A 22,982-nucleotide genomic window follows, 5' to 3' on the forward strand; every position below is an offset into this window, starting at 1 on the left:
CTGGCCTCCGTCAGCTCTGTACCAGGTGTAGTTCCTTACTGCTGGGTTGGCAGTACTACTGCAGTTCAGAGTCACATCTCTGCCCTCTGGTACTGGACCTGAGGGATGGACTGATACTGAGGTGTTTTTGGGGGAATCTGAAAAATGAGAAATGAAACATTAATATTATTGGTATGTGTTACATTGTCTGCTGTAGGTTCTAGCTTCTAATATCTGTATTGTAATAGAAACAGATTAAGAATGCTGACAGCATTTATTTTTTACACTGCATCTGATTAATAAAATATTGTTTTGTCCTGTTTCCCAACTATTCTAAAAGTCCAATATATAAATCTGGTGTTTTGAATCCTGTTGAAATGTATAACCTTTCATATAATGTGTTATTTAAATAAAATGTGTTTCTTGATGCAAGAGATTGATCAATAAAATGTGTAAATTAAAGTAATAAATAAAGGCTAAGCAGATCAAATCAACAGCTTTATGAATAACTAGATAAAACATTAGATGAACTTTTGAATCAATTTCAATCACTGAAATATGACTTTACGCAAAGTAAAATTTTTGAAATGTAATACTTACATTGAACATCTATTTGACTGAGGTTTGATCGTCCAGCTCCAATGTCATTTTCAGCCTGGCAGAAAAATGGACCGTTGTCTTTAGATGCTTTAATGATCAGAACATGTCCGGTCCCAATAACAGTCTCCTGGCCTCCGTCAGCTCTGTACCAGGTGTAGTTCCTTACTGCTGGGTTGGCAGTACTACTGCAGTTCAGAGTCACATCTCTGCCCTCTGGTACTGGACCTGAGGGATGGACTAACACTGTGGTGTTTTTGGGGGAATCTGAAAAATGAGAAATGAAACATTAATATTATTGGTATGTGTTACATTGTCTGCTGTAGGTTCTAGCTTCTAATATCTGTATTGTAATAGAAACAGATTAAGAATGCTGACAGCATTTATTTTTTACACTGCATCTGATTAATAAAATATTGTTTTGTCCTGTTTCCCAACTATTCTAAAAGTCCAATATATAAATCTGGTGTTTTGAATCCTGTGGAAATGTATAACCTTTCATATAATGTGTTATTTAAATAAAATGTGTTTCTTGATGCAAGAGATTGATCAATAAAATGTGTAAATTAAAGTAATAAATAAAGGCTAAGCAGATCAAATCAACAGCTTTATGAAAAACAAGATAAAACATTAGATGAACTTTTGAATCAATTTCAATCACTGAAATATGACTTTACGCAAAGTAAAATTTTTGAAATGTAATACTTACATTGAACATCTATTTGAGTGAGGTTTGATCGTCCAGCTCCAATGTCATTTTCAGCCTGGCAGAAAAATGGACCGTTGTCTTTAGATGCTTTAATGATCAGAACATGTCCGGTCCCAATAACAGTCTCCTGGCCTCCGTCAGCTCTGTACCAGGTGTAGCTCCTTACTGCTGGGTTGGCAGTACTACTGCATGTCAGAGTCACATCTCTGCCCTCTGGTACTGGACCTGAGGGATGGACTGACACTGTGGTGTTTTTGGGGGAATCTGAAAAATGAGAAATGAAACATTAATATTATTGGTATGTGTTACATTGTCTGCTGTAGGTTCTAGCTTCTAATATCTGTATTGTAATAGAAACAGATTAAGAATGCTGACAGCATTTTTTTTTTAAACTGCATCTGATTAATAAAATACTGTTTTGTCCTGTTTCCCAACTATTCTAAAAGTCCAATATATAAATCTGGTGTTTTGAATCTAGCCCTAATTGGCACTGACATTAGGGATGTGCATTTCAAGCAAAATTACTATTCAATAATCACTGGGAACTAGTCGATTCTTCAAAAATCCCTACTTTACCTTTTCACTGTTATGGAAAATTATGGAAAAAAACTGAAATTAGGACCAAAACGGATGTATATTTAGGGATTTGTAGAATAATTGATTGTACATTGTGCAAAGGGTAAAACTATTATACAAGTATAACAATTATCATACGCCTGAAAACACTGCTGAATCAATAATCAACACTTGAAGTCAAAAAATGGCAAGTAGACCATTAGTTATTGAACCTCAAATGGTCAACAAAGTGATTAATACCAGTGTGAACTCAAGTTTCATGATAGCATCAAGAAACCAGTGGTGAAATGTTGGATGGCTGCTTCCATTTGAAGGAAAACTTGGAGGAGCAGCTTGTCACTAAAATGAGAGAAGCGCTGGTCCATCTCTCGATTGCACTCCGACACTCGCTAACGTTAAGCACACAGCCTACGCACGAGTTATTCCTTAAAGGAGTTTGCTACTGGTATAACACATTTTAGTTTTAAAAAATATTAAAAATACATAATTCTCAGATGCTTAGGTCCGACGGTGTGTCAACTCAGGTCCGGTGGGACGCGGGGCTTGCAATACACTGGCAGAAACCAGTATGTTGAAGTTGTCCTCTTATTGGTGTTGTCAGATTTATAAAACCAATAAATCTCTGCAAAGACTTCAGAATGTTTTTTGTTAGAGCTGCAACTAATTATGAATTTCATTATTGATTAATCTGCTGATTATTTTTTCAATTTATTGATTAAGTACAGTGGCTTTAAATATACAAATAAAACAATTAATGACTAAATATGTTAATTAAATCAGTGCAGTGTGTAAAGATAGACCTATCAGGGTGTATAGAACTTATAAGTTTGAAATTTGATACATACACTGAACATCTATATGTCTGTTGTCGGATCGTCCAGCTCCAATGTCATTTTCAGCCTTGCAGAGAAAAGAGCTGTCGTCTTTGGATGCTTTAATGGTCAGAACATGTCCGGTCCCAACAACAGTCTCCTGGCCTCCGTCAGCTCTGTACCAGGTGTAGCTCCTTACTGCTGGGTTGGCAGTACTACTGCATGTCAGAGTCACATCTCTGCCCTCTGGTACTGGACCTGAGGGATGGACTGATACTGTGGTGTCTTTGGGTGGATCTGTAATATGAATAAATCATTTGTGTTATTTATACGTTTAACGTAATCTGATTTTACATAAAATAAAGAAAGATTGTGTCACCCTTTTTTTCTTGCTTTTTTTGGCACTTGTTGGACTGTTTCTAAGCAATAAACTAAGTCTAAATTCTAAGCTAACATTTAACCATCGGTGCTAGTAAGGTCAAATGAACTCACATGAAACATCAGCTGTTAAACTTGTGATAACAGTTGACTCAGTGCTGCCATCTTGTTTGTTGTAGACGGCAGTACAGGAGATTGTCTTTCCATGATGGTGGTGAGAAGCAGTGAAGGTCACAACAGAGGTCTTGACTTTAGTTTTGTCCTGATTCTCCTGCAGTGTCTCCTGACTGACACCCAGGCCGGAGGTCCACATCAGAGTTGGAGGATGAGACAGACAGGGAGCTGGAGCAGAGCACGTCAATCTCACTGAGGTTCCCTCCTTCAGCTTCAGTGTGGACGGAGTCAGAGTCGGTCTGGGAGGATCAGCTGGTGGGAAGGTACATATGAACCAGTCACTAAATAAACAGTCATTCCTCTCCATTTTTATGCTATTTGCCAAATGCAATGAATGCAAAACAAGGTCACATCAGTTCTACAAGGGAAATGAATGACTGAAAGCAAGTAAACAGACTTTAAAACCTACCTTTGACTGATATGGAGATTTGTTCAATAAAATTATATTTCAGACCATTGCATTCTAATCTGAAGAAATAGTTATCACTGTAACTAGGTTGCATGTTGTTCAGGGTTGTGGTGCAGTCTTTTCTCGTCAAGTCTCCTGTCAGTTCTCTTTTTATTGTAAGCTGTTGTGGATCACTGCTGTCAAACACAAACGTCCCTTGATCGTTTTTCCATACTGCATTACATGTGCTATCTAAGTTTGATTTAAATGAGTCCTGTATGGTAAAGGAGCAGGGGATGGTCACACAGGATCCACTAAGAACCTCCATAGTCTGCGGCATTAATGCTCCCCAGTCTCCACACAGGGCACCTGAAACACAAGAAACAAAATGAATACTACTTTACAGTCATGAGGAGTTTTTACTGTTTGATGGCTTTGTTAAAATCTTACCACTAAACCTTATTCTTAGAATAATCCAAAATGACGACGGCAAAGATTAAGATTTGTTCCCACAGTGTTTTTCCTCTAGATGTTTAATTTTTCACCCATCAGATTTAAGTTTTAAGAAAAAGGCAGCAGAATATAAATACTTCACTAACATTGCATAGTTATAGTTTTTTATAGAAAGAACTTCAACTCACCTTGCAGCAGAGAACCAATGAGGAGAGTCAGAGCTACAGCCATCTTTGTGTGTCCGGAGAGGCAGAAACTCTGGAGATTACACATTAATATTCACATGTTTAGTACATTTCATCCCTAATTAACTTTGTATAGTCAGGTTTATGTTGGAGGCCACTATTGAATGCAATATTTGCAGAGGTTGCAGATGGAGAAATGTTTTGCTGAGCCTATATTTCTTTTTCGATCATAAATACAGCACATCCGTGAACGCCGGACATAACCAAATAACCGTAAAGATGCTAAATACGGGATTGGGAGCATTTCTATTGCCTCTCAAAGGCTCTCTACATGGCGACAGCAAGCCGGTGACTCGCAGCTAACGGCGCTAATAGAGCACTGAAAGTGCTGACAAGGATAAGTGTTCACCTGACACCGGGACGGCGTTATCAGCTGTAACAACCATATGAGAGCAGTGCAGAGCAGTAGCTGTGAGCTAGCTAGTGGGGCACGCTCACATGCACGGACATGCACTGAAAACACACCTGGCTATGTCAACAAACTATAGAGAAGCTTGGATTACAACACACACTGATGGAGAGTGACTTCATTCTCTGCTCAGGTAGACATTACTCCTCTATATCTTTACATAGCTAATAGTTGTTTGTTTGTAAATGCACAGTTACTCTTCCACTAAATTGAGGAACAGAGGCGACATTGCGATGTGCGCATGTGCAATAGTCACATTGCAGGAAGTGTGATGTTACGTGCGTGTGTGTGTGCGTGCGTGCTTATGTCAACCTGCCTACTGGTGTTGACAGCACTTCAATTGTGCTTTTGAGAACAAAGGAAGAAAAGCAGCGTCAACAAAAATACCTCTGTTGGATGATATTTGTCAATGAAATGCAGTCTACCTCAGTCCCAGAAAGCATCATGCATCAACGTTTTTTTATTTTCAACAACGCTATACTGGTGTACGCTCTTGTACATATAACCATGTATGGCTTCAGTTAGGAGTTAAGGGCCAGGGTGGAAGTGTTAATACTAATGTTACTTCTCTTTATTGACTGCTGTCTGCAACTTTTCCATCACGTCACCTTCTTAAATTATTAGCTAAGTTTGTGGTGTCACTCATTTCTTCAATTTTTTTCAGGAAGTGGAAGGCTTAAAGTAGGTATGTGACACTCGCTAACACAAAATACAGGCACTATAAATGGACCCGGAGCACAAAGAGAGTGAGAGAATAAGACAGCCTAACTACAAAAGACACAATTTTTGAAAGAATATTTGACTAATTTGACAATTTTTTAATTTGTGTGTGTCTATGCGAGTGTGAGAGAGTGTGTTGAAATATCGGGTGTGACTCTTGGAGGTGTTAAAACGCCCCACTTCCTGCTATCTAGTATGTTTAACATCACATTTTAAACGACTCAAACCAAATTTCACTAGTTTTCTCTCAGAACACTTGAATTACAATATGCTGAAAGGTTATTATGGAATTTTTGCCCAATCATGCAAAAAACATACTGCCTACTGCCACTTTAATGCCTTTATATTAGGGCTGTCAAAGTTAACACAATAATAACATGTTAACGTGAATTTGTTTTCTTTAACGCATTAGGGCGACTTGTGATTTTGGAGGTTGTAACAGGCTCAGGTTTTAAAGCTAGAGTGAAGATACTGGCATCATATGAAACCAGAAATCCATCGGTACCAACCATGTCATACTAGCTTGTTGCGAAAGGAGGTTAAATAACGCTCCACACTCACGCTAAGTTTTGGTGAGGAAAAACTAGCATGGCCATTTCCAAAGGGTTCCCTTGACCTCTGACCTCCAGATGTGTGAATGTAAATGGGTTATATGGGTACCCACGAGTCTCCCCTTTACAGACATGCCCACTTTATGATAATCACATGCAGTTTGGGGCAAGTCATAGTCAAGTCAGCACACTGACACACTGACAGCTGTTGTTGCCTGTTGGGCTGCAGGCTGTCATGTTATGATTTGAGCATATTGTTTTATGCTAAATGCAGTACCTGTGAGGGTTTCTGGATCAATATCTGTCATTGTTTTGTGTTGTTAATTGATTTCCAATAATAAATATATACATACATTTGCATAAAGCAGCATATTTCCCCACTCCCATATAGATAAGAATATTAAATACTTGAGAAATCTCCCTTTAAGGTACATTTTTAACAGATAAAAAATGTGTGATTTTTTTTAAATTAATTGCGATTAATTATTTTAATCAATTGGCAATCCTACTATACATATATATATATATATATATATATATATATTTATATACTACTTATTCATAGATACTTCTTTCTTGATAAAAGAGGTATAAAGGAGTAAGCACTCACTTTTTAGTGTGTTTAATGTGACCCGAAGTAACACCTCACCAAGCTGAGTTTTAACAGTATTATACAGTATGTCCAAAGTTTTACCAGAAGAACTATCTCTTGTCTGAATTACTTCTTTATCCTAATCTTCCATCGTCTCTTGTACGTTTCAGACAGAGTGACGTTGCCAGTTTTCATCAACACAGTTATCGCAGTTATCAGTTTATCATTACCACAAAATGTTGCATTTTTAAACAAGAAGACGAAGAGGAAATGATGATATCATGGACAAAGGAAACTAATTGCTAAAGGCAAACCTGACAAACATACAGAGTCTTTTAATTTTCAGAGCTATTTTTTTATGCAACTAATATATTCAACAGTAACAATGTCCAAACCACACTCGAACGACAGCTTAAGAGTTTTGAATAGAAATTTTGCCACCTTTCACAAAGTGTTTTTCTTTCTACCTTTGAAATAGTTCTTTGATCTAAACTATTCGTGAATTTATGGTTACGTTTTTAGTAGGGGTGGGGAAAAAATCAATTCATGTAAGAATCTTGATTCTTATCTTCTATGATTCTGAATCCATTCCTGAATTTTCCCAGACTTTATTTATTTTCATTTTGTACTGTACAAAAAATCATGTGTAATGGTTCATCCAAGCACACCACTAGGTTTTAGTATTATAAACTATATTTAAAATCAGTTTTGATGATTTAAATGCGTCATAAGAAAGAAGTTGTGGTGACTTACATTTTCTTCGGGTCTTTCGAGCAGATAGGTGAAAGATGTGTAGAGAAGTGAAGCTCCTTAAAAGTTGTGCTGCTTTTTCTAACAGCCTGCAAGACTTGAAAATGAGGAAGTCTCTAAAAACCCACATGCATGTGGCAATGAAATGTACTTTTTTTTTTTTTATCAGAAATTGTTTTAAACGGTCTCACATCTGTCCTGATCCTAGCTTTACTTTACTAATCTCAAATATTCTGCTTTCATACAAATATTCAGTCTTTGGACCTAAAATGAAATGTAATGTTTTTATTACCAACCTGGTAATGGGAATTTCTGCAAATGATTAAGACACTACAGAAACCTTTAATTAGCCTTTATTGTCAAAGCGATTTACACATACTATAAAAACAATAACACTGTTAAACTTAATACTGAAATCCCACCAATTTAACAGAAATGTTGCTGTTTCAAATCTACAGACTGACCAATAAATCTGGATCGAGAAGGTGATGACATAGACTCAGTCAACTGTCCCGTGATAATTAACAGAATCATAAAACAATAGAAATAGCAGGAAACTTAAGTTTTTACATTGCTACAAAATTAATGCCATAATTATGGAAATAGCACATTCATCATCAGTCAAATCCAAATCAACACTGTAGTCTCATATGATTTCATGAGACACTGAATGAAAGCATGTAAACAAGTAAAGGTTCATCCATGAGAACAACAGTAATACAAAGTGAATGATAATACAGGACTGTTAATTATTGTTATCATGTATGGGAGGCAGACAGTGATATGCACACAAACATTTTAGAATGAGATTCAGTCCAATCAGTTTGATGACACACATGTTCCCTCCATGTATGTACTGTACATTTAAGAGACAAAATACACCTGGAAATATAAAGCAGTCCAATACAAAACCACCACCAACTCAGAAGAGATCACAAAGTTAAATGAATACCTCTGTGATCCAGTTTCAGCAATAATTAAGCAGTATAACCCCACAAAGCCTCGTATCTCTAGTATTAATCACAGTGCTGTTTTGCATTGCATTGTGTATCTGCTCATGTTATTGTCCTCACCTTTTAGTTGCCAGTAGGGGTTCAGACCAGTGGGTTACCTCCGGGTCTGAAAAGTGAAGCCAATGCTGAAGTACCTTAAACTTGTATTCTCTCTAACAGCCAGCAGGGGGCGACTCCTCTGGTTGCAAAAAGAAGTCTGATTGTATAGAAGTCTATGAGAAAATGAGTCTACTTCTCACCTGATTTATTACCTCAGTAAACATTGTAAACATGAGTTTATGGTCTCAATCGCTAGTTTCAAGTCTTCTTCAGCACAGCATGATGTTCATTTAGTAAATAATGGTCCCATTTAGAGTCAAATAGACCATAAAGCAGGGGATGCTTTAGGGCGCGGCTACCTTGTGATTGGCAGGTCGCTACCACGGCGGTCTGGGAGTTGTCTGTGTTTTCCTTTTACAACTTTAACTCTTTCGAAGTGTGTTTTCACGTCATGTAAGTTCCTTGTAACATTTTTGTTGCCTAAAAATGTCTTATTCAGCGTTCTGTTGTACTTAGCTCCACCCTCTCTTGTCACTTCTGGTTGCAAAAAAACAAGATAGCGACGGCCAAAAACCAAAATTCTGAGGCTTCAAAACGGCAGTGCACAAAACCACTGGGTGACATCACGGTGGTCATCTTCTTATAAACATGCTATGGTTCGGACATGCTGATAATTCTAGTTGGATACTTAAAATCGTTTTTTAAATAAAACATTTACTACTCTTGATCAACAGGGCTTAAAACTACCATGTAATATAATCAATACCTCTCTGATGACGTGTAAACCCAAGTTGAGCATTAAATGCTTCATAGAGAGTATTTATTTAAATTACATTGTATAGATGTTCATATTTTGTGTCCAACCCCCGTAGATAGTTGATTTATAAACACTCATAACACTAAAGTGGCAATTTAAGGCGTTGCAGAAAAGAGCAGAGCGATGAAGGATGTAAAATAATATATAAGATACAAGACACCCTTCAGTAAAGTTATCTGATAATTATCAAGATCAGTGGAAGTTGAAATGGTCATTTTGGAGTTTGGGCAATGACATCATACTCCGGAGATATGTCTCTACGCTCCAGTGGCATGTAAGTTCTGTCCTCTTCTTCTGGCTTCACATTCTTTCTTGCTTTCCTTTTGAGGAAAATAAAGAAAAATACATAAATACATACTGTATATGTCATCAACGGAGCTTTCATAAGAAAAAGTATAGTCCAGTGTGATAACATACCAAAGGAACATCATGCAGACAATGCACAGGACGTTGACACTGAGAGATACACCAGCAACAGCCGAGAGAAGGACTCCACCGTACGGTCCATAATGTTGCTCACAACCTGTCATAAGAAATAACAGAATACTGACGGCTTCCAGCTAACCAATAACATTTACAATCAGTACACATAATACAGACCTTGACCAGATGTTTGAGGCTCAAGGCTGTAGATATAAAACCGTTGACTGGCAGATCCCAGAGAGTTGGAGCTGCGGCAGAGCAAGGTGGAAAGATCCCTCTCCTGTGGTTGATTCACAGTGATGATGCTCCTCAGACCCGTGTCATTCAGAGGCTCATTGCTTATTAAAAGCTTGCCAGTGTGATTGACAGGTAACCCATCCAAATACCACTCTAAAGTGGGAGAGGGATTTCCCACGGTCCTGCAGGAACAGCTGAGCTGGGCTGCAGTTTTGGTGCAGTCAGATGAGGGCAGGATCTGTGGAGCAACTGTAATGCATGTAGAGAAAACACACACGTTTGGAGTCAAGTAAAGTCACGTTTACTCAAGTTAGCAAAAATGAATGACAAGATGTACTGATATGAAATAACAGGTGAAAACTATCATGCTGATTATTTTCTATACGTTGGGGGGCTTTTGTGAATAAATGAATTGTTTGTAACCATTTTAACCCAGGGTTAGGTTAGTTTGAACTGTGAGTTAAGTAGTAACATATGAGATGATGAGATGAGGGCCAGTGGTAACATAAACTAAATTTGGCAAACTTAAAATAAATAATTATATCAATTAGAAACCGATTACAGCATCGACTGGGAATGGGTCAGAGTCAGTAGATGGATGGAGAAAGGTCAAGGAGGCCATTCACACCGGACACCAAAGACAGTACTTGAACAGTGACAGTCACCTGTTCCATACTGTTTTGTTCCCCCCTTTTGACTAAATATGTGAAACACCTCTCAGTACAATGTATAACCTTTCATATAATGTGTTATTTAAATAAAATGTGTTTCTTGATGCAAGAGATTGATCAATAAAATGTGTAAATTAAAGTAATAAATAGGCTAAGCAGATCAAATCAACAGCTTTATAAAAAACTAGATAAAACATTAGATAAACTTTTGAATCAATTTCAATCAGTTTACTGAAATATGACTTTATGCAAAGTAAAACTTTTGAAATGTAATACTTACATTGAACATCTATTTGAGTGAGGTCGGATCGTCCAGCTCCAATGTCATTTTCAGCCTGACAGAAAAACGGACCGTCGTCTTTCGATGCTTTAATGGTCAGAACATGTCCGGTTCCAACAACAATCTCCTGGCCTCCGTCAGCTCTGTACCAGGTGTAGCTCCTTACTGCTGGGTTGGCAGTACTACTGCATGTCAGAGTCACATCTCTGCCCTCTGGTACTGGACCTGAGGGATGGACTGACACTGTGGTGTTTTTGGGGGAATCTGAAAAATGAGTAATGAAAAATTAATATTATTGGTATGTTTTACATTGTCTGTTGTAGGTAGACGTTAGGGATGTGTATTTAAGGCAAAATTACTATTCAATAATCATTGGGAAGTACTCAATTTTTCCAAAATCCCTACTTTACCTTTTCACTGTTTTCGAAAATTATGGGAAAAAAATTAAATTAGCACCAAAACTGATGTATATTTAGGGATTTCAAGAATAATTGATTATACATTGTGCAAAGGGTAAAACTATTATACAAGTATAACAATTATCATACGCCTGACAACACTGCTGAATCAATAATCAACACTTGAAGTCAAAACATGGCAAGTAGACCATTAGTTATTGAACCTCAAATGGTCAACAAAGTGATTAATACCAGTGTGAACTCAAGTTTCATGATAGCATCAAGAAACCAGTGGTGTAATGTTGGATGGCTGCTTCCATTTGAAGGAAAACTTGGAGGAGCGGCTTGTCACTAAAATGAGAGAAGCGCTGGTCCATCTCTCGATTGCACTCCGACACTCGCTAACGTTAAGCACACAACCTACGCACGAGTTATTCCTTAAAGGAGTTTTCTACTTGTATAACATATTTTAATCAAAAAAATATATTAAAAATACATAATTCCCAGATGCTTAGGCCCGACGGTGTGTCAACTCAGGTCCGGTGGGACGCGGGGCTTGTAATACACTGGCAGAAACCAGTATGTTGAAGTTGTCCTCTTATTGGTGTTGTCAGATTTATAAAACCAATAAATCTCTGCAAAGACTTCAGAATGTTTTTTGTTAGAGCTGCAACTAATTATGAATTTCATTATTGATTCACCTGCTAATTATCTTTTCAATTTATTGATTAATCATAGTGGCTTTAAATATCCAAATAAACCAGTTAATGACTAAATCTGTTAATTAAATCAGTGCAGTGTGTAAAGATAGACCTATCAGGGTGTATAGAACACATAAGTTTGAAATTTGATACATACACTGAACATCTATATGACTGTTGTCGGATCGTCCAGCTCCAATGTCATTTTGAGCCTTGCAGAAAAACGGACCGTCGTCTTTAGATGCTTTAATGGTCAGAACATGTCCGGTCCCAACAACAGTCTCCTGGCCTCCGTCAGCTCTGTACCAGGTGTAGCTCCTTACTGCTGGGTTGGCAGTACTACTGCATGTCAGAGTCACATTACTGCCCTCTGGTACTGGACCTGAGGGATGGACTGACACTGTGGTGTCTTTGGGTGAATCTGCAATATGAATAAATCATTTGTGTTATTTATACGTTTAACGTAATCTGATTTTACATAAAATAAAGAGAGATTGTGTCACCCTTTTTTTCTTGCTTTTTTGGCACTTGTTGGACTGTTTCTAAGCCTATTCTAATTAATTTAATTAAGTTAATTGAAATGCATAAACATGATTTTAGAGGTGTGGAAACCATATGATGTTGGCAATAAAAACAGTCTAAATTCTAAGCTAACATTTAACCATCGGTGCTAGTAAGGACAAATGAACTCACATGAAACATCAGCTGTTAAACTTGTGATAACAGTTGACTCAGTGCTGCCATCTTGTTTGTTGTAGACGGCAGTACAGGAGATTGTCTTTCCATGATGGTGGTGAGAAGCAGTGAAGTTCACAACAGAGGTCTTGACTTTAGTTTTGTCCTGATTCTCCTGCAGTGTCTCCTGACTGACACCCAGGCCGGAGGTCCACATCAGAGTTGGAGGATGAGACAGACAGGGAGCTGGAGCAGAGCACATCAAACTCACTGAGGTTCCCTCCTTCACCTTCAGTGTGGACGGAGTCAGAGTCGGTCTGGGAGGATCAGCTGGAGGGAAGGTACATATGAACCAGTCACTAAATAAACAGTCATTCCTCTCCATTTTTATGCTATTTGTCAAATGCAATGAATGCAAAACAAGGTCACAGCAGTTCAACAAGGGAAATGAATGACTGAAAGCAAGTAAACAGACTTTAAAACCTACCTTTGACTGATATGGAGATTTGTTCAATAAAATTATATTTCAGACCATTGCATTCTATTCTGAAGCAATAGTTATCACTGTAACTAGGTTGCATGTTGTTCAGGGTTGTGGTGCAGTCTTTTCTCGTCAAGTCTCCTGTCAGTTCTCTTTTTATTGTAAGCTGTTGTGGATTACTGCTGTCAAACACAAACGTCCCTTGATCGTTTTTCCATACTGCATTACATGTGCTATCTAAGTTTGATTTAAATGAGTCCTGTATGGTAAAGGAGCAGGGGATGGTCACACAGGATCCACTAAGAACCTCCATAGTCTGCGGCATTAATGCTCCCCAGTCTCCACACAGGGCACCTGAAACACAAGAAACAAAATGAATACTACTTTACAGTCATGAGGAGTTTTTACTGTTTGATGGCTTTGCTAAAATCTTACCACTAAACCTTATTCTTAGAATAATCCAAAATGACGACGGCAAAGATTAAGATTTGTTCCCACAGTGTTTTTCCTCTAGATGTTTAATTTTTCACCCATCAGATTTAAGTTTTAAGAAAAAGGCAGCAGAATATAAATACTTCACTAACATTGCATAGTTATAGTTTTTTGTAGAAAGAACTTCAACTCACCTTGCAGCAGAGAACCAATGAGGAGAGTCAGAGCTGCAGCCATCTTTGTGTGTCCGGAGAGGCAGAAACTCTGGAGATTACACATTAACATTCACATGTTTAGTACATTTCATCCCTAATTAACTTTTTATAGTCAGGTTTATGTTGGAGGCCACTATTGAATGCAATATTTGCAGAGGTTGCAGATGGAGAAATGTTCTGCTGAGCCTATATTTCTTTTTCGATCTTAATCAATGTGGAAAAGATTCCAAAGACGCCTGTACAGGATTAAATTATTTTAGGTGTGTCAGCATCTCATGAGGACACCTATTTATTATCTATAGGGGGAAAAGGGGGATGTATTACTTGCACATTTTCCAGACCTTTAAGAAACTTTGGTGATGGAGATATTCAACAGAAGGGTAATACTGGTTTAGGCTTAGTCCACGTACATGGGTATCTTTCTAAATGTAGCTTTTTCTATACACTTCTGCCGCTCGTCCACCTCTTGTAAATATAACCATTTATGGCTTCATTTAGGAGTTAATACTTGTCTTACTTCTCTTTATTGACTGCTCGTGTTTTGCAACTTTACCATCACGTCACCTTCTTAAATTATTAGCGAGGTTTGTGGTGTCAGACATTTCTTCAATTTTTTTCAGGAAGTGGAAGGCTTACAGTAGGTATGTGAAACTCACTCACACAAAATACAGACACTATAAATGGGCCGGGAGCACAACGAGAGTGAGAGAATAAGACAGCCTAACTACAAAAGACACAATTTTGAAAACCTTATTTGACAAATTTCACAAATTTATAATTTGTATGTGTGTGAGAGAGTGTGTTGAAATATCTGGTGTGACTCTTGGAGGTGTTAAAACGCCCCACTTCCTGCTATCTAGTATGTTCAACATCACTTTTTAAGATACTGTTGACTAATATGTAAATTAATTTACTGACATGTTTCTTTCATTTTTTTTTTTCCCTTTCGTTTAATACCTTTATATTGGGGTCATAGTCAAGTCAGCCCACTGACACTCTGACAGCTGTTGTTGCCTGTTGGGCTGCAGTTTGCCATGTTATGATTTGAGCATATTGTTTTATGCTGAATGCAGTACCTGTGAGGGTTTCTGGACAATATCTGTAATTGTTTTGTGTTGTTAATTGATTTCCAATAATAAATATATACATACATTTGCATAAAGAAAACATATTCCCCCACTCCCATGTTGATAAGAGTATACTTGAACAATCTCCCTTTAAGGTTCATTTTGAACAGATACAAAAATGTGTGATTTATTTGAAATTAATCGCGATTAATTATTTTAATCGATTGGCAACCCTACTATATATACACACACGACTTGCTCATAGATACTTCTTTCTTGATAAAAGAGGTATAAAGGAGTAAGCACTTACTTTTTAGTGTGTTTAATATGACCTGAAGTAACACCTCACCAAGCTGAGTTTTAACAGTATTATACAGTATGTCCAAAGTTTTACCAGAAGAACTATCTCTTGTCTGAATTACTTCTTTATCCTAATCTTCCATCGTCTCTTGTACGTTTCAGACAGAGTGACGTTGCCAGTTTTCATCACCACAGTTGTTGCTCTACTAGTACTAGTATGTGCTTTACTGTTTGTTAAGAGGTAGTCTAACGGCTCAAAACAACAAAATGCAACACATTACAGTTATTGTTTTTCTAACTTTTACTTGGACACTTTTTTTTTACTCTGTCCGTGTGGACTAGGTCTTAGTGTTTGTACTTACTGTGAAAGAAAAACAAATAAACATTCAGTTTATCATTACTACAAAATGCTGCGTTTTTAAACAAGAAGACGAAGATGAAATGATGATATCATGGAAAAAGGAAGCTAATTGCTAAAGGCAAACGTGACAAACATACAGTGTCTTTTTTTATTTTATATACATTTAAGGAGGTATTGTTTTACGCAACCAATATATTCAACAATAACAATTTCCAAAACCACAATCCAATGACAGCTAAAGTGTTCATTTCTTTCTACCTTTGAAATAGTTCTTTGACCTAAACTCTCGTGACTTTATGGTTACGTTTTTAGTAGGGGTGGGGGAAAAATCAATTCATGTAAGAATCTCGTTTCTTATCTTCTACGATTCTGAATCCTTTTCTGAATTTTCCCAGACTTTATTTCTTTTTATTGTACAAAATCATATGTAATGGTTCATCCAAGCACACCACTAGGTTTTAGTATTTTATATTATATTTAAAATCAGTTTTGATGATTTAAATGCGTCATAAGAAAGAAGTTGTGATGACTTACATTTTCTTCAGGTCTTTTTGAGCAGATAGGTGAAAGATGTGTAGAGAAGTGAAGTTCCTTAAAAGTTGTGCTGCTTTTTCAAACAGCCTCCAAGACTTGAAAATGAGGAAGTCACTAAAGAGCACATACGTGTGATAATGAAATGTACTTTTTTTTATTAGAAATGGTTTTAAACAGTCTCGCATCTGTCCTGATCCTAGCTTTTACTTTACCAAACTAAAATATTCTGCTTCCATCCAAATATCAGTCTTTGGACCTAAAATGAAATATAATGTTTGTATTACCAACCTGGTAATGGGAATTTCTACAAATAATTAAGACACTACAGAAACCTTTAATTAGCCTTTATTGTCAAAGCGTCCCGTGATAATTAACAGAATCATAAAACAATAGAAATAGCAGGAAACTTAAGTTATTAAATTGCTACAAAAAATAATATCATAATTATGGAAATAGCACATTCATCATCAGTCAAATTCAAATCAACACTGTAGTCTGATATGATTTCATGAGACACTGAATGAAAGCATGTAAACAAGTAAAGGTTCATCCATGAGAACAACAGTAATACAAAGTGAATGATAATACAGGACTGTTAATTATTATTATCATGTATGGGAGGCAGACAGTGATATGCACACAAACATTTTAGAATGAGATTCAGTCCAAGTCAACAGCTCTACGTATGAACCTCAGGATGTTTGATTTATATTTGACTCCCGTGTTAAATTCTGATGTTTAGTTGACCCGTCCATCCACCCTGATCTCCTCCCTACGTGGACTTCATCCCTCGATATCAAAGTCCCCTAACTGCCTTTGCTCCCGTCATAATTACTACGGCGTCTAAAGATCTTTATCTATTTTGTCGTACTTTTCAAAGTGTATAAATACCAAGAAATATTTCAGTGTAGTTACCAAACAATCATCGAGGCACTCAGTGGACGTTGACTCAGTCATTTTGTAATTACTCTCCTGAGACTGGTCTCTTTGATCCAGTGCTACGTAAATCGCGTCCTCTTCATTTGGCCTCACATTCTGTCTTTATTTGTTTTGAAGAAAATCATTAAGGACATGTATACTGTATCTCCTCATTAAAATGTAGTTTTTGTTTTAAATAAAACATTTACTACTCTTGATCAACAGGGCTTAAAACTACCATATACAGTAATTTAATCAATACCTCTCTGATGACGTGTAAACCCAAATTGAGCATTAGATACTTCATAGAGAGAGTATTTATTTAAATGACATTGTATAGTTGTTCATATTTTGTGTCAAATCCCCGTAGATAGTTGATTTATAAACACTCCTATCGCTAAAGTTGCAATTTAAGGCTTTGCAGAAAAGAGCAGAGCGACAAAGGATGTCAAATAATATATAAGATACAAGACACCCTTCAGTAAAGTTATCTGATAATTATCAAGATCAGTGGAAGTTGACTTGGTCATCTTGGAGTTTTTGCAATGACATACTCCGGAGATCTGTCTCTACGATCCATTGACATGTAAGTTCTGTCCTCTTCTTCTGGCTTCACATTCTTTCTTGCTTTCCTTTTGAGGAAAACAAAGAAAAATACATAAATGTCATCAACAGAGCTTTCATTAGAAAAAGTATAGTCCAGTGTGATAACATACCAAAGGAACACCATGCAGACAATGCACAGGACGTTGACACTGAGAGATACACCAGCAACAGCCAAGAGAAGGACTCCATAGTACGGTCCACAATGTTGCTCACAAGCTGTCATAAGAAATAACAGAATACTCTACATATCAGATCCCTGTTCAAGTGTTACATTTATACAACAGTGGCCTTATTATTAGCTAGAGATTCCCATTTATGCCACGGGACAGCTGTAAATAATTCAGTCAGGACACTTGTCAAGGTTTTAATGATGTGTTGCAACCCCAACGTCCACTTGTGTTTGGTGGTAGAGAACAAATCTGAGCAACAACAACAACTACATGTTTGACACAGAGCTGTTCCTGAGAACATGGGATCTGAGCTCCCACTAACGAGAAAATCAGCCTAGCCACATACAACTGATTGGTAGTTTAGAAGAAGACACCGTCATTTCTGATATTAACAGTGGCACCCAATGGGAAATATCACATTCTTGATTAATCACCATCTTCATCATAGAATTTGTATATCAATTAACATACCTTGCATACCTTGAACATCTATTCTGAATGATTATTGGTGGGTGTAATGTTGTCTGTTGCAGGTTCGGGTATTTGTGTTGAAATAAAGACATCTTGTGTTTTTAAGTATTATTATTGAAACTATTTTTGTTGTGTATTGTCAAGAAAAAATTCTTTATGTTCTATATATTTACTATTTTTTAGGAGCCTCCAAAGTCACAAAAGATTAGGGCTGTCAAAAATTGTCCAAAAATTACATTTGAATTTTGGTTTTAAAAAAACATATAGGTATAGGTGTCTTAACCGGCCTCGAGCGACACAGCACTGTGCAGCGCTACGCGGTCCGCCGTTTTGAGCTGAATTTTTCTCGGATGCCCTATTTCTATTAATTCCTGTTGCTCGATTTGAAAGCTCTGCAATAGGCGAGGAACGGCTGATTCGTAAAGTTGAAATGAGCGGGTGCTAATTTCAGACCCAGGTGGCGGTCAATGTTGATATTGTGGCATTCTGCCACAAGTAAATCAAGATATGGGAAACAGTCAATTTCATCCCCAAATTAAAGGATATTTAAATCAATTTTACTGTAATTGGCCTTTCATGTTTTATGGAGCATAAAACTTCTGAAATGTAATACTTACATTGAACATCTATTCGACTGAGGTTGGATCGTCCAGCTCCAATGTCATTTTCAGCCTGGCAGAAAAACGGACCGTCGTCTTTTGATGCTTTAATGGTCAGAACATGTCCGGTCCCAATAACAGTCTCCTGGCATCCGTCAGCTCTGTACCAGGTGTAGCTCCTTACTGCTGGGTTGGCAGTACTACTGCATGTCAGAGTCACATCTCTGCCCTCTGGTACTGGACCTGAGGGATGGACTGACACTGTGGTGTTTTTGGGGGAATCTGAAAAATGAGAAATGAAACATTAATATTATTGGTATGTGTTACATTGTCTGCTGTAGGTTCTAACTTCTGATATCTGTATTGTAATAGAAACAGATTAAGAATGCTGACCCCTTTTTCTTTTAAAGTGCATCTGCTTAATAAAATACTGCTTTATCCTGTTTCCCAACTATTCTAAAAGTCCAATATATAAATCTGGTGTTTTGAATCTAGCCCTAATTGGCACTGACATTAGGGATGTGCATTTCAAGCAAAATTACTATTCAATAATCACTGGGAACTAGTTGATTTTTCAAAAATCCCTACTTTACCTTTTCACTGTTATGGAAAATTATGGAAAAAAACTGAAATTAGGACCAAAACGGATGTATATTTAGGGATTTGTAGAATAATTGATTGTACATTGTGCAAAGGGTAAAACTATTATACAAGTATAACAATTATCATACGCCTGAAAACACTGCTGAATCGATAATCAACACTTGAAGTCAAAAAATGGCAAGTAGACCATTAGTTATTGAACCTCAAATGGTCAACAAAGTGATTAATACCAGTGTGAACTCAAGTTTCATGATAGCATCAAGAAACCAGTGGTGTAATGTTGGATGGCTGCTTCCATTTGAAGGAAAACTTGGAGGAGCGGCTTGTCACTAAAATGAGAGAAGCGTTGGTCCATCTCTCGATTGCACTCCGACACTCGCTAACGTTAAGCACACAACCTACGCACGAGTTATTCCTTAAAGGAGTTTGCTACTTGTATAACATATTTTAATCAAAAAAATATTAAAAATACATAATTCTCAGATGCTTAGGCCCGACGGTGTGTCAACTCAGGTCTGGTGGGACGCGGGGCTTGTAATACACTGGCAGAAACCAGTATGTTGAAGTTGTCCTCTTATTGGTGTTGTCAGATTTATAAAACCAATAAATCTCTGCAAAGACTTTAGAATGTTTTTTGTTAGAGCTGCAACTAATTATGAATTTCATTATTGATTAATCTGCTAATTATTTTTTCAATTTATTGATTAATCATAGTGGCTTTAAATATCCAAATAAACCAGTTAATGACTAAATCTGTTAATTAAATCAGTGCAGTGTGTAAAGATAGACCTATCAGGGTGTATAGAACATATACGTTTGAAATTTGATACATACATTGAACATCTATATGTCTGTTGTCGGATCGTCCAGCTCCAATGTCATTTTCAGCCTTGCAGAAAAAAGAGCCGTCGTCTTTCGATGCTTTAATGGTCAGAACATGTCCGGTCCCAATAACAGTCTCCTGGCCTCCGTCAGCTCTGTACCAGGTGTAGCTCCTTACTGCTGGGTTGGCAGTACTACTGCATGTCAGAGTCACATCTCTGCCCTCTGGTACTGGACCTGAGGGATGGACTGACACTGTGGTGTCTTTGGGGGAATCTGCAATATGAATAAATCATTTTTGTTATTTCTAGGTTTAACGTAATCTGATTTTACATAAAATAAAGAAAGATTATGTCACTTTTTTTCTTGCTTTTTTGGCACTTGTTGGACTGTTTCTAAGCCTATTCTAATTAATTTAATTAAGTTAATTGAAATGCATAAACATGATTTTAGAGGTGTGGAAACCATATGATGTTGGCAATAAAAACAGTCTCAATTCAAAGCTAACATTTAACCATCGGTGCTAGTAAGGACAAATGAACTCACATGAAACATCAGCTGTTAAACTTGTTCTAACAGTTGATTCAGTGCTGCCATCTTGTTTGCTGTAGACGGCAGTACAGGAGATTGTCTTTCCATGATGGTGGTGAGAAGCAGTGAAGGTCACAACAGAGGTCTTGACTTTAGTTTTGTCCTGATTCTCCTGCAGTGTCTCCTGACTGTCACCCAGGCCGGAGGTCCATGTCAGAGTTGGAGGATGAGACAGACAGGGAGCTGGAGCAGAGCACATCAAACTCACTGAGGTTCCCTCCTTCAGCTTCAGTGTGGACGGAGTCAGAGTCGGTCTGGGAGGATCAGCTGGTGGGAAGGTACATATGACATTTGCAAGGTCATTCCACTCCATTTTTGTGCTATTTGCCGAATGCAATAAATGCAAAACAAGGTCAAATCAGTTCTACAAGGGAAATAAATGAAGTGTAACTAAACAGACTATAAAACTTACCTTTGACTGAAATAGAGATTTGTTGAAGAAAATCATTTTTCAGATTATTGTTGCATTCTACTTTGAAGAAATAGTTATTGGTGTAACTAGGTTGCATGTTGTTCAGGGTTGTGGTGCAGTCTTTTCTTGTCAAGTCTCCTTTCAGTTCTCCTTTTATTGTAGTTTGTTGTGAATTACCGCTGTCAAACACAACAGTACTTCTATCTTTTTTCCATACTGCTTTACATGTGCTATCTAAGTTTGATTCATATTGGGCTGTTACGTCAAAGGAGCAGGGGATGGTCACACAGGATCCACTAAGAACCTCTATAGTCTGCGGCATTAATGCCTTAAACTCTCCACACAGGGCACCTGAAACACAAGAAACAAAATGAATACTTCTTTACAGTCATGAGGAGTTTTTACTGTTTGATGGCTTTGTTAAAATCTTACCACTAAACCTTATTCTTAGAATAATCCAAAATGACGACGGCAAAGATTAAGCTTTATTCCCACAGTGTTTTTCCTCTAGATGTTTAATTTTTCACCCATCAGATTTAAGTTTTAAGAAAAAGGCAGCAGAATATAAATACTTCACTAACATTGTATAGTTATAGTTTTTTATAGAAAGAACTTCAACTCACCTTGCAGCAGAGAACCAATGAGGAGAGTCAGAGCTGCAGCCATCTTTGTGTGTCCGGAGAGGCAGAAACTCTGGAGATTACACATTAACATTCACATGTTTAGTGCATTTCATCCCTAATTAACTTTTTATAGTCAGGTTTATGTTGGAGGCCACTATTGAATGCAATATTTGCAGAGGTTGCAGATGGCGACACTTTTTCGATCTTAATCAATGTGGAAAAGGTTCCAAAGACGCCTGTACAGGATTCTGAGTCATTAAAACTCAACTGAATCCCAACAAAATTAAATTATTTTTAGGTGTGTCAGCATCTCATGAGGGCACCCATTTATTATCCATAGGGGGAAAAGGGGGATGTATTACTTGCAGATTTTCCAGACCTTTAAGAAACTTTGGTGATGGAGATATTCAACAGAAGGGTAATACTGGTTTAGGTTTTGTCCACATACATGGGTATTTTTCTAAACGTAGCTTTTTCTATGCGTTTTGGCCTGTCGTCCACACCCAAACGGCTTTTTTGGTCACTGAAAACTGAGCTTTTGTAAACCTCTGGCCTGGGTGAAGATTTTCAGAAACTCAGTGTTTCAGTGTTGATGTGTAGACAGGGAACCTTTGTCAGCTATCACTTATGAGGTGACATATCATGCAACGGCGGCATAAATACAGCACATCCATGAACGCCGGACATAGCCAAATAACCGTAAAGGTGCTAAATACGGGATTGGGAGCATTTCTATTGCCTCTCAAAGGCTCCCTACATGGCGACAGCAAGTCGGTGATTCACAGCTAACGGTGCTAACAGAGCTAACAACAGCGAAAGTGCTGACAGAGATAAGTGTTCACCTGAGGGGGAACCAGAGGGTACACTTCCATGACGACACCATCATTCGGGACGGCGTTATCAGCTGTAACAGCCATATGAAAGCAATGCAGAGCGGCGGCTGTGAACTAGCTAATGGGGCAAGCTCACATGCACGGACATGCACTAAAAACACACCCGGCTATGTCAACAAAGTATAGAGAAGCTTGGATTACAACACACACTGATGGAGAGTGACTTCATTCTCTGCTCAGGTAGACATTACTCCTCTATATCTTCACATAGCTAATAGTTGTTTGTTGTTATATTAATGCTCTGGATATCAAATTTAGCACCTTTAACTAACATAACTTTTTATGTGTTTATGTCAA

The 22,982-nt window shown here is 37.5% G+C and overlaps 1 protein-coding gene and 1 long non-coding RNA gene across 13 annotated transcripts in view; one reads left to right on the top strand and one right to left on the bottom strand.

The window, feature by feature from the left end:
- The window catches only part of LOC119497792, a 68,011-nt gene that overhangs the window by 11,717 nt on the left and 33,312 nt on the right, over positions 1–22,982 (top strand). For all 6 annotated transcript variants that reach the window (XR_005208985.1, XR_005208984.1, XR_005208988.1 and 3 more), the window contains exons 2-3: positions 12,769–12,928; positions 20,876–21,035. This is a non-coding gene — a long non-coding RNA (uncharacterized LOC119497792). The remainder of the gene's footprint in view (positions 1–12,768; positions 12,929–20,875; positions 21,036–22,982) is intronic.
- The window catches only part of LOC119497755 (myelin-associated glycoprotein-like), a 51,527-nt gene that overhangs the window by 4,645 nt on the left and 23,900 nt on the right, over positions 1–22,982 (bottom strand). For 3 of the 7 annotated variants that reach the window (XM_037786136.1, XM_037786132.1, XM_037786138.1), the window contains 7 exons: positions 21,170–21,520; positions 20,713–21,024; positions 13,075–13,422; positions 12,606–12,917; positions 12,070–12,333; positions 10,814–11,077; positions 1,286–1,549 (listed from right to left, as the gene is read on the bottom strand). In XM_037786136.1, coding sequence (XP_037642064.1) covers positions 1,286–1,549; positions 10,814–11,077; positions 12,070–12,333; positions 12,606–12,917; positions 13,075–13,422; positions 20,713–21,024; positions 21,170–21,520 — 2,115 coding nt within the window. Of the gene's footprint in view, positions 1–1,285; positions 1,550–10,813; positions 11,078–12,069; positions 12,334–12,605; positions 12,918–13,074; positions 13,423–18,759; positions 19,024–20,178; positions 20,443–20,712; positions 21,025–21,169; positions 21,521–21,792; positions 21,863–22,982 lie in introns of all 7 variants that reach the window. The other 4 variants (XM_037786137.1, XM_037786133.1, XM_037786134.1 and 1 more) reach the window with 4 other exon arrangements.

Source organism: Sebastes umbrosus, chromosome 11 (assembly GCF_015220745.1).
Source record: "Sebastes umbrosus isolate fSebUmb1 chromosome 11, fSebUmb1.pri, whole genome shotgun sequence".
NCBI lineage: Eukaryota > Metazoa > Chordata > Actinopteri > Perciformes > Sebastidae > Sebastes > Sebastes umbrosus.